This window comes from Gobius niger (genome assembly GCF_951799975.1).
Source record: "Gobius niger genome assembly, chromosome: 6".
Lineage (NCBI taxonomy): Eukaryota > Metazoa > Chordata > Actinopteri > Gobiiformes > Gobiidae > Gobius > Gobius niger.
The window spans coordinates 1,800,575-1,816,086 of NC_136857.1; the positions used below are offsets into that span (position 1 = coordinate 1,800,575).

General features: G+C 36.5%; 1 protein-coding gene across 2 annotated transcripts in view; it reads left to right on the plus strand.

The window, feature by feature from the left end:
• magi3a (membrane associated guanylate kinase, WW and PDZ domain containing 3a) overlaps positions 1-15,512 on the plus strand; it is a gene marked incomplete at its 3' end in the record, with an annotated part of 461,011 nt that overhangs the window by 349,093 nt on the left and 96,406 nt on the right. For both annotated transcript variants that reach the window (XM_079558791.1, XM_079558792.1), the window contains exon 5: positions 10,916-11,078. In XM_079558791.1, the coding sequence (XP_079414917.1) occupies positions 10,916-11,078 (163 nt within the window). The remainder of the gene's footprint in view (positions 1-10,915; positions 11,079-15,512) is intronic.

The following is a 15,512-nucleotide window of genomic DNA, read 5'->3' on the forward strand; positions in this document are numbered from 1 at the left end:
AAGATAATAATTTGAGGCACCATGAATATGTTTTAAGACTCATGCTGCAAGTTTTCTTTTCTTATTCTATATCTTTCACTGTTGAGGGGCTTTTTGTGTGTGTGTCTTTTATATAACAACATTTTTGCTAATGGGCATTTCTCCATATTTGACTGTGCTGAAACAAAGAATCATGGTTTATCCACTTATCATTTTTTGTCATTTTTTGTCAAATTTTTTGTCAAATTTTTTGTCAAATTTTTTGTCAATTTTTTTGTCATTTTTTGTCATTTTTTTTTCCTTTTTTTGAATTTTTTAAATCATTTTTTGTCATTTTTTGTCACATTTTTTGTCACATTTTTTGGCATTTGTTTGTCACATTTTTTGTCATGTTTTTTTTTCATTTTTTTTATTTTATTTTTTCATTTTTTTTTCCATTTTTTTCATTTTTTTAATCATTTTTTCGTCACATTTTTTGTCACATTTTTTGTCTTTTTTTGTCAATTTTTTGTCATTTCTTTAATCATTTTTTGTCATTTTTTTGTCATTTTTTGTCATTTTTTTGTCATTTTTTGGTCATTTTTTGGTCATTTTTTGTCACATTTTTTGTCACATTTTTTGTCACTTTTTTTGTCACTTTTTTGTCATTTTTTTGTCATTTTTTGTCATTTTTTTGTCATTTTTTTGTCATTTTTTGTCATTTTTTTTGTCATTTTTTTGTCATTTTTTGTCATTTTTTGTCATTTTTTGTCATTTTTTTGTCATTTTTTGTCACATTTTTTTGTCATTTTTTTGTCACATTTTTTGTCTTTTTTAAAATCATTTTTTTTGTCACATTTTTTGTCTTTTTTAAAATCATTTTTTTTTTGTCACATTTTTTGTCTTTTTTAAAATCATTTTTTTTGGTCACATTTTTTGTCTTTTTTAAAATCATTTATTTGTCCTTTTTTTGTCACATTTTTTGTCACATTTTTTGTCACATTTTTTGTCACATTTTTTGTCACATTTTTGTCTTTTTTAAATATTTTTTTTGTCATTTTTTGTCTTTTTTGTCACATTTTTTCTTTTTTTTCTTCTTTTTTTTTTCTTTTTTGTCACATTTTTTTGTTTGTTTTTTAAATCATTTTTTGTCACATTTTTTATCACATTTTTGTCACATTTTTTGTCTTTTTTTTAAAATCATTTATTTGTCTTTTTTTGTCACATTTTTGTCTTTTTTAAAATCTTTTTTTGTCATTTTTTGTCTTTTTTGTCAAATTTTTTCTTTTTATTTCCTTTTTTTTTTCTTTTTTTGTCACATTTTTTGTTTGTTTTTTAAATCATTTTTTGTCAAATTTTTTATAACATTTTTGTCACATCTTCATCATTGTTTTCATCTCAGTTCTGTCGCTATTTTCACACCTTTTTCCCAGAAGCTTTTGGATTGGGGTAAAGCCAAACTGTAGAAAATGTGCTCAGTTCAGGTGGGAGTTAAGGGGTGAAGTTCCTCTCTGAGTGCGGCCCTGTTGTTTGTATATTTTTCTGTATGTTTCCCTCAGTGAAAAAGGTTTGGACGCCCCTGATACAGAGAATTGATGGGGAAATGAATCAGTGCAGAGATTTCAGTCTAATACCTACATTTTGGAGCTTATAACAATGTTAGTGTTGTTTACTTTGTTCTTTTCCATTTTCCGCGTAAGATAATAATTTGAGGCACCATGAATATGTTTTAAGACTCATGCTGCAAGTTTTCTTTTCTTATTCTATATCTTTCACTGTTGAGGGGCTTTTTGTGTGTGTGTCTTTTATATAACAACATTTTTGCTAATGGGCATTTCTCCATATTTGACTGTGCTGAAACAAAGAATCATGGTTTATCCACTTATCATTTTTTGTCATTTTTTGTCAAATTTTTTGTCAAATTTTTTGTCAAATTTTTTGTCAATTTTTTTGTCATTTTTTGTCATTTTTTTTTCCTTTTTTTGAATTTTTTAAATCATTTTTTGTCATTTTTTGTCACATTTTTTGTCACATTTTTTGGCATTTGTTTGTCACATTTTTTGTCATGTTTTTTTTTCATTTTTTTTATTTTATTTTTTCATTTTTTTTTCCATTTTTTTCATTTTTTTAATCATTTTTTCGTCACATTTTTTGTCACATTTTTTGTCTTTTTTTGTCAATTTTTTGTCATTTCTTTAATCATTTTTTGTCATTTTTTTGTCATTTTTTGTCATTTTTTTGTCATTTTTTGGTCATTTTTTGGTCATTTTTTGTCACATTTTTTGTCACATTTTTTGTCACTTTTTTTGTCACTTTTTTGTCATTTTTTTGTCATTTTTTGTCATTTTTTTGTCATTTTTTTGTCATTTTTTGTCATTTTTTTTGTCATTTTTTTGTCATTTTTTGTCATTTTTTGTCATTTTTTGTCATTTTTTTGTCATTTTTTGTCACATTTTTTTGTCATTTTTTTGTCACATTTTTTGTCACTTTTTTGTCACTTTTTTGTCATTTTTTTGTCATTTTTTGTCATTTTTTTGTCATTTTTTTTGTCATTTTTTTTGTCATTTTTTGGTCATTTTTTGTCATTTTTTGTCATTTTTTGTCATTTTTTTGTCATTTTTTGTCACATTTTTTTGGTCATTTTTTTGTCATTTTTTTGTCACATTTTTTGTCACTTTTTTGTCATTTTTTTGTCATTTTTTGTCATTTTTTTGTCATTTTTTTGTCATTTTTTGTCATTTTTTTTGTCATTTTTTTGTCATTTTTTGTCATTTTTTGTCATTTTTTGTCATTTTTTTGTCATTTTTTGTCACATTTTTTTGGTCATTTTTTTGTCATTTTTTTGTCACATTTTTTGTCACTTTTTTGTCATTTTTTTGTCATTTTTTGTCATTTTTTTGTCATTTTTTTGTCATTTTTTTGTCATTTTTTTGTCATTTTTTTTGTCTTTTTTTGGTCATTTTTTGTCATTTTTTGTCATTTTTTTGTCATTTTTTTGTCACTTTTTGTCACATTTTTTTGGTCATTTTTTTGTCATTTTTTTGTCACATTTTTTGTCACATTTTTTGTCAAAGCACTTAGCGGTTGACAAAGCCAGTGTATAAAAATCAAAAAGTCAAAAACCAAGACGCCACAAATCCCCCAATGTGTGACAATAGACATTCACTTCTGACACGCTGTTGATGCTAAATGCGCCCTCCAGTTTGTTCTCACTCACTCACTGCATCATTTCATTCCACCAACACTTCATTTCAGGATTTAGTTTGGCTCCATGCAGGGCCGGTGCTAAATCACAGCGATGTAAAATCAAGGAGAAACCTCGAGACTGTCGGCAATCGATGGCGGCCCTCCCTTTTATAAAGACTGACTTGGTTCGACCCTATGTCCTCACGTGACACACTGGATCCTCCGTTCTTACCAATATAAGATTAAAATCAACGTTCTGCCATGGTCATGATTTTGAACGTTCATTATAAAGTTGTGCGAAGCCCGTCTTTCTCATTTTAGTTTTAATAACCTGCTGGGACAGTTATTGTTCTTCAAAGATCACCAGTGGAGTGCAGGCATGTGCGCTCGTGACCACTAAACACATTAATATCAACAAAGGAATGGGAAAAAAGAAAAGCAATATTGTGTCCGCGCTATATCTGATTATGGGTAAATAAGACGGTGTTATGAAGATGAAGACGGTGAAAAAAAGAAAGAATAAAAGATTGAAGAAAGCTGCAAATAGGACTTTCTCACAGACACGTCACGCCTGAGGCCTTATGGATCCGAGCAAAGAGAGAGATTTTCACTGTAAAGAAGTCATGATTGTGTTGTTTGGATATTGATACCGACAAATGTTCTTTTAATAATGTGTGATCGTTCTATTTTGAGCAGCGTAACGAACAAACCAATAATAATGGAATAACAGCTTTTAAAGGAACAGGCCACAGTTTTTCCACACTGAGATATGTTCTTACCTGAGCTTAGACGAGTTGATGCGTACCTGTCCCTTCTTAGTGCGCGCCCTCAGTTGTGCAAAATGACCAAAGATGTTGTTAGCATTTGGCCTCTCCCAATGTATTCCTATGGCTCCAAATGGGGGTGAAATTAGAAGCGACCACGCTCTTTCTCGGGCACAAAGACCAGACAGGTACATATCAACTCGTCTAAGCTCAGGTAAGAACATATCACAGTATGGAAGAACTGTGTGCGCTCAGTCACACACAAAGACCAAAGATGTTGTTAGCATTTGGCCTCTCCCAGTATTAGGGCTGAAACGACTAATCGATTAATCGACGACTAATCGATTATTGAAATAGTCGACAACTATTTTAGTAATCGATTAATCGTTTTCTGGTTCACACAGACTCAAATAGAGCAAAAATGACATGAAAATGTAGCATTTCTGATGAAAACCTACTTTGTTTTTCATAGTCAGGGTCTGTAGAGTTTTGTACATTGTAAATTTCATAAATATCCGTCTGTGTCTCGTCCAATCAGAAGCAGAATTAGCTCCAAGAGCCTCCAACAAAAACATTCACTTTAAGTTTCCTCCATCAACATGTCCTCAAGCTGCGCCACTTTAGCGTCATGTGATAATTTTTTGGGGAAAAAATCAAATTTTCCTACAACATTCACAGCCAAGCGATTAAGTTTCAAGTTTAATGGTTTTGTAGAGCCCAATATCACAACAGAAGTGGCCTCACAGCTGCACCAAACATTAAGGCAATAAAACAGAGCAATAAATATGACAATTAAAAGTTCAGGTGAATCCAGGCAAATATAATGTCCAATAGGAGGCAGCGACGAGCGGCGTGGGCGTCCCCCGTCCTTAGACTCTCCAGCACGGCAAGGAAAAAGTCAAAAACCCGGCAGGAGAAAAGAGAAACCTTGGGGAAAACCACAGAAGGAGAGATCCACTCCCATGGACGGACAGGCTATAGAGACCCAGGGCCGAAGGATCCCTCAGCAGACGGGCCGAGATCACAGACCGTCCAGTCCTCAGATTAATCGATTAACCGTAAAAATATTCCATAGATTAATCAATGACAAAATAATCGTTAGTTGCAGCCCTACCCAGTATATTCCTACAGCTCCAAAGGGGTTGAAGTTAGAAGCGGCCAAGCTCTTCCACGGGCACAAAGACCAGACAGGTACGGATCAACTCGTCTAAGCTCAGGCCAGAGCAGATCTCAGTGTGGATGAACTGTGACCTGTTCCTTTAAAAGCTCATCATTTGCTCCTGAAGTGGATTAAAACAAGTAGTTCTCCTTTCATTACAAATTTAAAACTAGCTTGTGCGCTACGACAGCTAAAGTTACGTAATATTAAACCTCACTGAAACTCGAAGGATCTTTTGAAAGAAAAAAAGAAAGATTTTAAATATAGGGCATGGCTGCTCGCACAACGGCACATTTCACTGTTTATTACGACGCAAGAACTTGAAAGGCTGCGGGCGCCCGAGGCCGACACACGCGTGTTTGTTCTCGAGCTAGTTACGGCTTTCTGTCATTGCATCATGAAGGGAGACCTCCAGTTTGAACGAGCGTGCTTTCCTCTGCGTAACAACAGTCTTCCTAAGTGGCTTCCATCCAATTTCCTCTTCCAAACACACACCGCTGATCATTTGATAGTTCGGGAAAGCAGAGCAACGTGCTTCCTGGTGAAAACCCGCAGACAAATCTAATAAAGGCAAATGCCAACGCCAGATGTTTTTGTGGATTGGAATCGTTGTGAACTGGCAGGCAGTATTGCTTCCTGAAAGAGTTTGCGATACAAGTAATTAAAAATATGCACTGCCTCCCCTTTAGGTCAGGTGTCTCCAACCAGTAGCTCGCCAAAGACTTTCCTCATCTCTACATGCTTAATAACTCACATTTTAGATGCGTTTTCTATTTGTTTTGAACATGCTGAACACAATCTGTGAACAGTTTAGTTTAGTTTATTTATTTATTTGAGCAGGGACAGTGCACAATATACATTAACACATTAAGATGCTGTACCAGGTTATAGCACTTGTGCTAGTTTCCACCTGCAGTCCCGGGGCAGACTGATGTCAACAGACAAAGTCATAAAAATACTAATACAGAATAATACATTTCCCCAAAAACAGCATTAAAATCAACACACACTTCATTCATTCCAAAGCATTAAATTGCACACTCTTGCACACACACCAATTACAGGACATTTGGGAACAAGTTTGTTTTAAAATAAGCCATTTTTTAGCCTGGTGTGAAAAAGTGTTAAAATGTACACATGTGGTCAGCTCTGTTGGAACATATTCCACTGTCTGATGCCACACTGGAGAAAGCGGAGCTGCAGATTTACACTGGGGGGTCCTGTTTTACACTGGGGGGTCCTACACTCGCCCCCAACAGTCGACCGAGTGGCTCCAGATGACATTTCTGAGCTCAGTGAAATAAACTTTTTTACCGCAGGAGCTGCAGTACCATTCATTATCTTGAACAACAGACAGAGATTTGAATATATGATTATGTTTTCAAAACTTAATATACTATGTTTTTTAAGAATATGACAGTGATGATATAACCGAGATTTTTTGTCGTGAACTTTAAGAGAGCTTTTGTACAATGATTCCAGGGGCCTTAATGCTGTTTTACAGGCCTGCGACCAACTCGTCATGCAGTAGCGAAAGTGCGGGATTATCATCGCATTTAGATAAAGGTTAGAAGCATCTATGGTCAGAGAGTTTCTAATATATCTAAAATTTGCTATGTTAAATTTCAACGTATTGGTTAATTTTTTAAAGGGGGCCTATTATGCAAAATCGACTTTTTCAAGCTTTACATCATGTTATTAAGTCATTCCCTCATTAAAAACATGCCTGAAGTGTTGCCTTGGCACATTCACGTATTTTCGAGTAATCTGTAGAAACTCTGATGGCGGCCATTTTAGGGATAAAACGCCTGATTCCTTCAGGAAACGCCCTCGACCTCCAGGATACGCCTCCGACCTTTCGTCACCAGCCGAGTAACCAACCACTGCCCCTCAGTAGAACCCCCTCCCCGCAGTGTCTAGCCCTAAGATGTAAACAGAGTCATCATGGAGGATTAGCTCCATGTGTTGTGAACCGGAGCCACAGCAGACTTTTACAAAGACACACATCAGTGTTTCTGTTACTGAAACACCCAGGATTAAAACCGGTGACAAGAACACTTATTTCAGTGTCTGGTTCTGCGCTGGGCCTTGATGATGCTCAGAGCCTCCGGAGAAAGCTAATGCTAAGCTAAACCTCGAGTCATCACGTGAAAACGAGAAATATGCACACATAAAGTCAATAAAACCACCACACACATGAAGAACCGTTTAACAATGATCACACACGGAGCCTGGCTTGTTGATTTGGAAGTTTATTGCTCACATTTCATCTACAATGGGTCATAGCCGAGTGGTTTTCTCCCGGAGCTAACAAGCTAGCCGCGACAAGCTAACGGGAAAATTCACTGAAAACAAGCATATTATGCATTGAAAACGTCACTAAAACAGGCAACTGCTTGAAGCAGCCTTTATGATGATCACACACTGAGCCGGGCTTGTTGATTTCGTAGTTTATTGCTCACATTTCATCTACAGTGAGTCGTAGCCGAGTGGTTTTCTCCCGAAGCTAACAAGCTAGCCGCGATAAGCTAACGGGAAAATTCACTGAATACAAGCAGCATATTATGCATTGAAAACGTCACTAAAACAGGCAACTGCTTGAAGCAGCCTTTATGATGATCACACACGGAGCCTGGCTTGTTGATTTCGTAGTTTATTGCTCACATTTCATCTACAGTGAGTCGTAGCCGAGTGGTTTTCTCCCGGAGCTAAGGCACTATTAGCCACGGCAAGCTAACAACCTTCACCTTCACAACATTCATTGAAAACAGGCAGCATATTATGCACAAATAACGTCAATAAAGCAGCAACTACTCGAAGCAGCCTTTACGATGATCACACAATGAGCCTGGCTTTACACATTTGTGGTTTATTACAGACTTTTCATCAACAATGAGCTGTAGTCGATTATAACAAGCTAACGGGTAACCTCGAAAAACCATTGTCCACCTGCACAGATAATGTCCGTCTTTGAATCGTATGGGCTCCTGCAGATCCTGGTGTCGTCCATGGGGGTATAGTTAGAGATCCATAGGGCATGGCAGATGCAAAGAGAGAGCCTCCAAACAGCAGTTATTTTTCAGGCAAGAGCCCCTTCCAAGCGTCCGGTGTGGAAGGTTCGTTTCCAAATAATATCCTGTGTGGCCATTGTTCACAAAGTGATAAACAGTAGGTCCTTTCCAACAATAAAAATTAAAATGCACCGATCGTAGTTTCAATACTATTGAGACAAGCGGAGTGTTGTTGTGATGCCACAGACAGCGTGTGGAGGGGGCGTGTCGCAAAGGGTCAGAGGTTTTTAAAGAGACAGAGGCCTATTTCAAGTCATTTGCTACCGCCATTTTGAAAGAGCAATTTTATACAAGGCAGTTATTCTAATTTACGGCATTGACAGACCAACAGAAGGTTTCGTCATCATTGTAGTGTGCTATAGACTGGTGCTATGTGGCTGAAAAAAGCATAATACCCCCTCTTTAATATGTTTTTTGAAATTTAAATTTAGGTCAAGAATGACTCCTAAACAGTTGGTTCAAAATAGTAAAGTACAAGGACTAAAATCAAGTCACTTTCTTTGAAATACCATCTTGGCAAGAAGTTCTTCTGAGTGAACTCCACCTGAGTTGCATTTTTCACAGTTTTGTTTTTGAACATAAGCAGCTCTCCGATGTTCATATTGTGTAAAAGTAGCTCATCGGGTATAAAAGGTTAGAGGCCCCTGCTTTAGCTCATATAAAATTCCGACTTCTAAAAGTGTGCTCTGAAATCTCACTTGTTTAGCTGTTCATTTATCAGACTTCTTCAATGTGAATGTGTTGGAAACATGCACGGCCTTCACTTTAAAACCTAAAAAAACAAACAAATACTAATGGCAATGCAATGCTCATTAAAACATCTCCTGAATATGAATATGAAAATAAAATCCCTAAATGCAAATATTGTTTACCCAGCGAGAAAGTGACTATAATCTCTCAGGAACATATATATTTAGTCAACCGCAAGCACGTTCTACATTAAGAAAACACTGTTTATCAAGCAAAGGAGTTGAATTATGGAATAGCTGCTGCAATGAGTTAAAACAAGTCTCTTTTTCAGTTCAAACATATTTACTAGAGAATAATAATGGAAAAATCGTCCACCTGTGTAAATTTATGATTCAAAAGTGAAGGGCCGGCACAATAAGCTTTAGCTTCTGCCTTGCGCCGGCTCATTTATAGTGTTCATTGCTTGACTTAGGGCTGTGCAATTAATCGAAATTCGATTACGATTTCGATTACAACAGTAAACGATTACAAAATTAGCATAATCGCAAAAAATCGATTATAATTTTTTTTTCAATTTTTTTTTTTCAAATTTTTTTTTTTTTCAAATTTTTTTTTCTATTTTTTTTTCACATTTTTAATTTTGGGATTTTTGTCACTTTTTTGATGGATTTTTGTCTTTTTTCTGCTGGATTTTTGTCACTTTTTCTGCTGGATTTTTGTCACTTTTTTGCTGGATTTTTGTCACTTTTTTGCTGGATTTTTGTCACTTTTTTGCTGGATTTTTGTCTTTTTTTAATGGATTTTTGTCACTTTTTTGCTGGATTTTTGTCACTTTTTTGCTGGATTTTTGTCACTTTTTTGCTGGATTTTTGTCACTTTTTTGCTAGATTTTTGTCTTTTTTCTGCTGGACTTTTGTCTTTTTTCTGCTGGATTTTTGTCACTTTTTTGCTGGATTTTTGTCACTTTTTTGCTGGATTTTTGTCACTTTTTTGCTGGATTTTTGTCTCTTTTGCTGGATTTTTGTCACTTTTTTGCTGGATTTTTGTCTTTTTTCTGCTGGATTTTTGTCACTTTTTTGCTGGATTTTTGTCACTTTTTTGCTGGATTTTTGTCTTTTTTCTGCTGGATTTTTGTCTTTTTTTATGACTTTTTGTCATTTTTTTGCTGGATTTTTGTCACTTTTTTGCTGGATTTTTGTCACTTTTTTGCTGGATTTTTGTCTTTTTTCTGCTGGATTTTTGTCACTTTTTTGCTGGATTTTTGTCACTTTTTTGCTGGATTTTTGTCTTTTTTCTGCTGGATTTTTGTCACTTTTTTGATGGATTTTTGTCACTTTTTTGATGGATTTTTGTCTTTTTTTTATGAATTTTTGTCATTTTTTTGCTGGATTTTTGTCACTTTTTTGCTGGTTTTTTTTAAAGGCAACAAATAATCGTTTGAATAATCGTGATTTCAATTATGACAAAAATAATCGTGATTATTATTTTTTCAATAATCGAGCAGCCCTAGCTTGACCAAACCGAAATAAACCGAATATGTTTACAAAATTGTTCACGCCTATAGCTTTAAACGCCGAAGTCATGCTTGGTATTTCGGTGAAGGTCCCCATAAGAAAATCAGGTTAGGAGCAGGTTTGAGTCCCCGCATGACTTGGTAAACGCGCGCACACACACACACACACACATAACAGCCAGTGTCAGACTCAACAGAGCGGTGATGTTGTAGGCATTGGTCAGCGCTGCTCTTGCCTCCGAGGCTGTTCCGGGTACATCGCCACTGACATGCAAATCCTATGGCAAACGCGTCCCTTTTTTTTTTTTTTGTGCCTTCCTCTCCTCCTCTCTCTCCTCCTGCCACATTTGCCTCTGTCGGATGAGCCCGTCCGAGCAGTAGCAGAGGCAGCAATAGCAACAGGGGACGACAGACATGCAAGGGGTTCATCACAGAAGCTCCAGAAATGGCCACACGTTCTCACCTCCTCCTCCTGTGTCTTTCTCCTTCTACCATCTCCCCTACCCCTACTGCACCACCATCCCCGTGTCCCTGTCCATGCCGGCGTCGATGTCACCGCCGTGCGGGCACTCAGAGCACCCGGACAAGGCCGACTGGAGGAAGACCGTGCCCAGCTACACGCAGTCGGCGGCCGCCATGGAGCTCCGCGGCTGGGCCCATCAGGACGAGAGCCAGGAGCCGCTGCCCAAGAGCTGGGAGATGGCCTACACCGAGACGGGCATGGTGTACTTCATAGAGTAAGTGCTACACGAAGGGCAGAGTTTACTCAACTACACCGATGGAATTTTGTCATTGTTTATCTAGTAAAGTAGCAAAGTAGTAATGTGATTTAATTTGAAGACTTAAAGGAACAGGCCACCGTTTTTACACACTGAGATATGTTCTTACCTTAGCTTTGACGAGTTCTTTAGGACCTGTCTGATCTTCACCCGTGCCTTCAGTCACGTAAACACAGCGCAGACGGCGTTAGCATTTAGCCTCTCCCTCTCTCCTCTATAGCTCCAAAACAGGTCAAGATAGAAGCTACCAAGGGGGGACTATATTGTAAGGCGTAATAATACCAGTAGTTCGAAATCCGCGCAGTAATCTTCACTTTACTGCGCGGATGCCAAACTACTCCTGGTATTATTACACCTTACAATATAGTTCCCCCTTTTATCCGCTTAGAAAATCCACATTGTTTAATTGTGTGTAATTATACTTTGTAGTGGAACACTTCACGTAACCATATTTAAATAGGGAAAACGTGGAAGAGCTTGGTAGCTTCTATCTTGACCTGTTTTGGAGCTATAGAGGAGAGAGGGAGAGGCTAAATGCTAACGCCGTCTGCGCTGTGTTTACGTGACTGAAGATCAGACAGGTCCTAAAGAACTCGTCACAGCTCAGGTAAGAACATATCTCAGTGTGGAAAAACGGTGGACTGTTCCTTTAAGGCAGTAGGTGTTGGATATAGTTAGCATTTACCCAATCCCAGACTGTAATGTCTTTGGCAGAACATCAAAAAACCTCTGCAAATGATTTACAATTGTTGTGTTAGTCTTTCCTGGCCATGTCAACTGAAAACGGAAAAATAATTCTAAAACTGCATATCTAATTGTAATCGGCTCTGTGTGTGTGTAATGGTCCATATTTACTTCCTCGTGTAACTGGTTTCCTGGCATCGTTTTATTCCTATGGGGGAGAAAAAACACACACACACATTTAAACAGTATGTGACATGAAACATGAAGCTGTTGGACAATTTCTTACAATATGTTGAAAATTTTGCTCTGGATGTAAATACTTCACAGGAGGAGACTTCTGTGTAGCTGTAGCTGTTTTAGCCTTGAAGCCAGGGGCGTCGGACTGGGGGGGGTAAAGGGTGCTGTGTACCCAGGGCCCAGTGCAGGGTGGGGGCCCTGAAAAGTGCTGCAAAAAGCGTTCTGTATTGTACTTTCTAAGTTTCCTCATAATTGATACTATAAGAACTGAAAACACAACCGGGCTGAAATACAACGGTTGCTAGACAGAATTTTGCACAAACAATAATGATGGATGAATTTAAAAATGTGCCAAATTGTTCAGCCGGCTTCAAATAAGGTGCGAGACAAAATGAGGCTGAAGCCCTTGAGCTTTTTTGTTCAAGAGACAACATATAGTATAATATTTCTTTTTTGCAACATAGCATTTTAAAGCCTACTTTAAAGTCACACATTTGTTATTCCCAGCACAAATATCCCATGCCCCTGGTGCAGTCGTCCTGTTTAATGTGGTCTGATAATAATCATTATGCAGAATATTCCACCACCAATTTAAACATCTATATCACCACCGGGATTGAAGGTTATTCAACATCTGTAACTGAAGCCAAACCAGATGAAATTTGAAGTCAAACATCGAGTACACAACAAACTAGGGCTGCTCGATTATTGAAAAAATAATAATCACGATTATTTTTGTCATAATTGAAATCACGATTATTTGTTGCCTTTAAAAAAATCCAGCAAAAAAGTGACAAAAATCCAGCAAAAAAAATGACAAAAATTCATAAAAAAAAGACAAAAATGCAGCAAAAAAGTGACAAAAATCCAGCAGAAAAAAGACAAAAATCCATCAAAAAAGTGACAAAAATCCAGCAAAAATTACAAAAATCCAGCAAAAAAGTGACAAAAATCCAGCAGAAAAAAGACAAAAATCCAGCAAAAAAGTGACAAAAATCCAAAAATTAAAAATGTGAAAAAAAAAAAAAAAAAATTGAAAAAAAAAAAAAAAAAAATTTTGAAAAAATATTATAATCGATTTTTTGCGATTATGCTAATTTTGTAATCGTTTACTGTTGTAATCGAAATCGGAATCGAATTTCGATTAATTGCACAGCCCTACAACAAACAATAACAAAACAATGAACTAAGTATCCAGGACTGATCTAGATTTTTAGGTCGCTGTGTATAATAAAGTTATAATAAAAAATAAATCAACTGCACTGTCAAACCACTGTTGTGTGGCTAAAGAACAAGAAATATGAGGGGGGTCCAAAAAGATAGTTTGTACCTTGGGCCCAGAATGTGGTGCTACGCCCCTGCTTGAAGCTAAAGGCTAACGGTATTAGCTGTCAAGAGTCTCGTTTTTGCTGAGAAACTACCGTGTTACACCCCTCATTCCCACCGTCCTCCCGTGTTAGTATCATCCCGCAAATCTCCCGTATTAAAACAAAATCATAATAATAAAAGATTCCTCTGCCTCTCCAAACTGAACTGCGCCACTAGACCGGAGCTCGGTTGTGGTGATGGGACGGCTCGGGACGGGTGCAGGAATTATTTACTTTTTACATACTTGACATTTATGTAACTGTAGTTTGACTCTAACAAATAGAGATGCATCGATCCTTTTTTGCTTTCGATACCAATACCGATGCTGGGGCTCTGAGTATCTGAACTACAAAACCGTATGTGTTTCCAGCCATTAAACTGACGCCAGCGTCGACTTGAATGCAAATTGTGAACTGCCAGTCACGCCTCACGTCAGCCCAGCAGCTCTACCGGACACTGCGCATGTGCCGGGAAATACGGAAGTAAACAATAACAGCGATCGCTCGTACTGTGAGATCAATAAAGTATTTTCTTCTCATGATGTTGCAGTAATTATCAATTATATTTATTAATAAACTAGTGGAAAAACATTTAACATGGATCACTGGAGTTTGACGCTATCCTTGGGACATGAACACCTCACATGAAGTCATCTGATCATTGTGCATTACAAATATCTTATATCAGTTATTATTTAACAGCATTTCATAAACTGAAATACAAACACTTGGCCGCTTCCGCTGTGGCTGACTTTGTTTTATTAGCCGAGATATTTAGACATTTTTATCATTTCTATCATCACCAGGGCATCAGCTCGAGGAGACTGTGAGGTTCCAGAGAACCTCCTCTGGACAGACTGTGCTCTGGATCAGTCTCCCTTTATCATCAGAGAGACTTTTAAAGCACGTTTTAAACTGTGTCTAAAGGAAAACCAGGCCTGTGACACTTTTAGTTGTTACTGCATTTATTGTTGTCACATTATGTTAATTGTAAATTGTAAAGTGTGTTTGTGTTTCCTGCCTCAGGGCTACAGATGGAAACTAGCTTCCCCGCTATAATCTGGCATATTTACAGAGCTCATGTGCAACTGTTCATCAATAAGCATTGTCCCTATCAAATAAATAAATAAAAAATTGTTTCTGACCCAGCCTTGATTAGTTGCTGTTAGCATTAGCATGCTCCCACTAGCTTTAGCATACTGTTGCTAGTCAGAATTCTCCAGGTTCCTCCCTTCAAATTAGCAGACAGCATTCCCATATTCACTTTAGTTGCCAAGTTGTGTTTTTAAAGCAGTGTAGCCGATACATGATTTTCATATCATATTTTTTCCAGTATCGGCTCCGATATCCGATAACTTATTTTATTTTCTAGTTTATGTTAAAATGTGGACAGGAAGTAGCCTTTCTCCCACACTGACCAACAGAAATGTAGTATTCTGTGCAAAGAACCAGTTGCGCACTTTCGTGTTGTTCCAATGCCATTATTTTCAACCGCTGATGAACCACGAACCAGTAAGGCTGTGCAATTAATCGAAATTCGATTACGATTTCGATTACAACAGTAAACGATTACAAAATTAGCATAATCGCAAAAAATTGATTATAATTGTTTTTTTATTTTATTTAAAAAATATATATATATATATTTTATTTTCACATTTTTAATTTTTTGATTTTTGTCACTTTTTTGCTGGATTTTTGTCTTTTTTTTAATGGATTTTTGTCTTTTTTCTGCTGGATTTTTGTCTTTTTTTTAATGGATTTTTGTCACTTTTTTGATGGATTTTTGTCACTTTTTTGCTGGATTTTTGTCTTTTTTTTAATGGATTTTTGTCACTTTTTTGCTGGATTTTTGTCACTTTTTTGCTGGATTTTTGTCTTTTTTTTAATGGATTTTTGTCACTTTTTTGCTGGATTTTTGTCTTTTTTCTGCTGGATTTTTGTCACTTTTTTGCTGGATTTTTGTCTTTTTTTGCTGGATTTTTGTCACTTTTTTGCTGGATTTTTGTCTTTTTTCTGCTGGATTTTTGTCACTTTTTTGCTGGATTTTTGTCACTTTTTTGCTGGATTTTTGTCACTTTTTTGCTGGATTTTTGTCATTTTT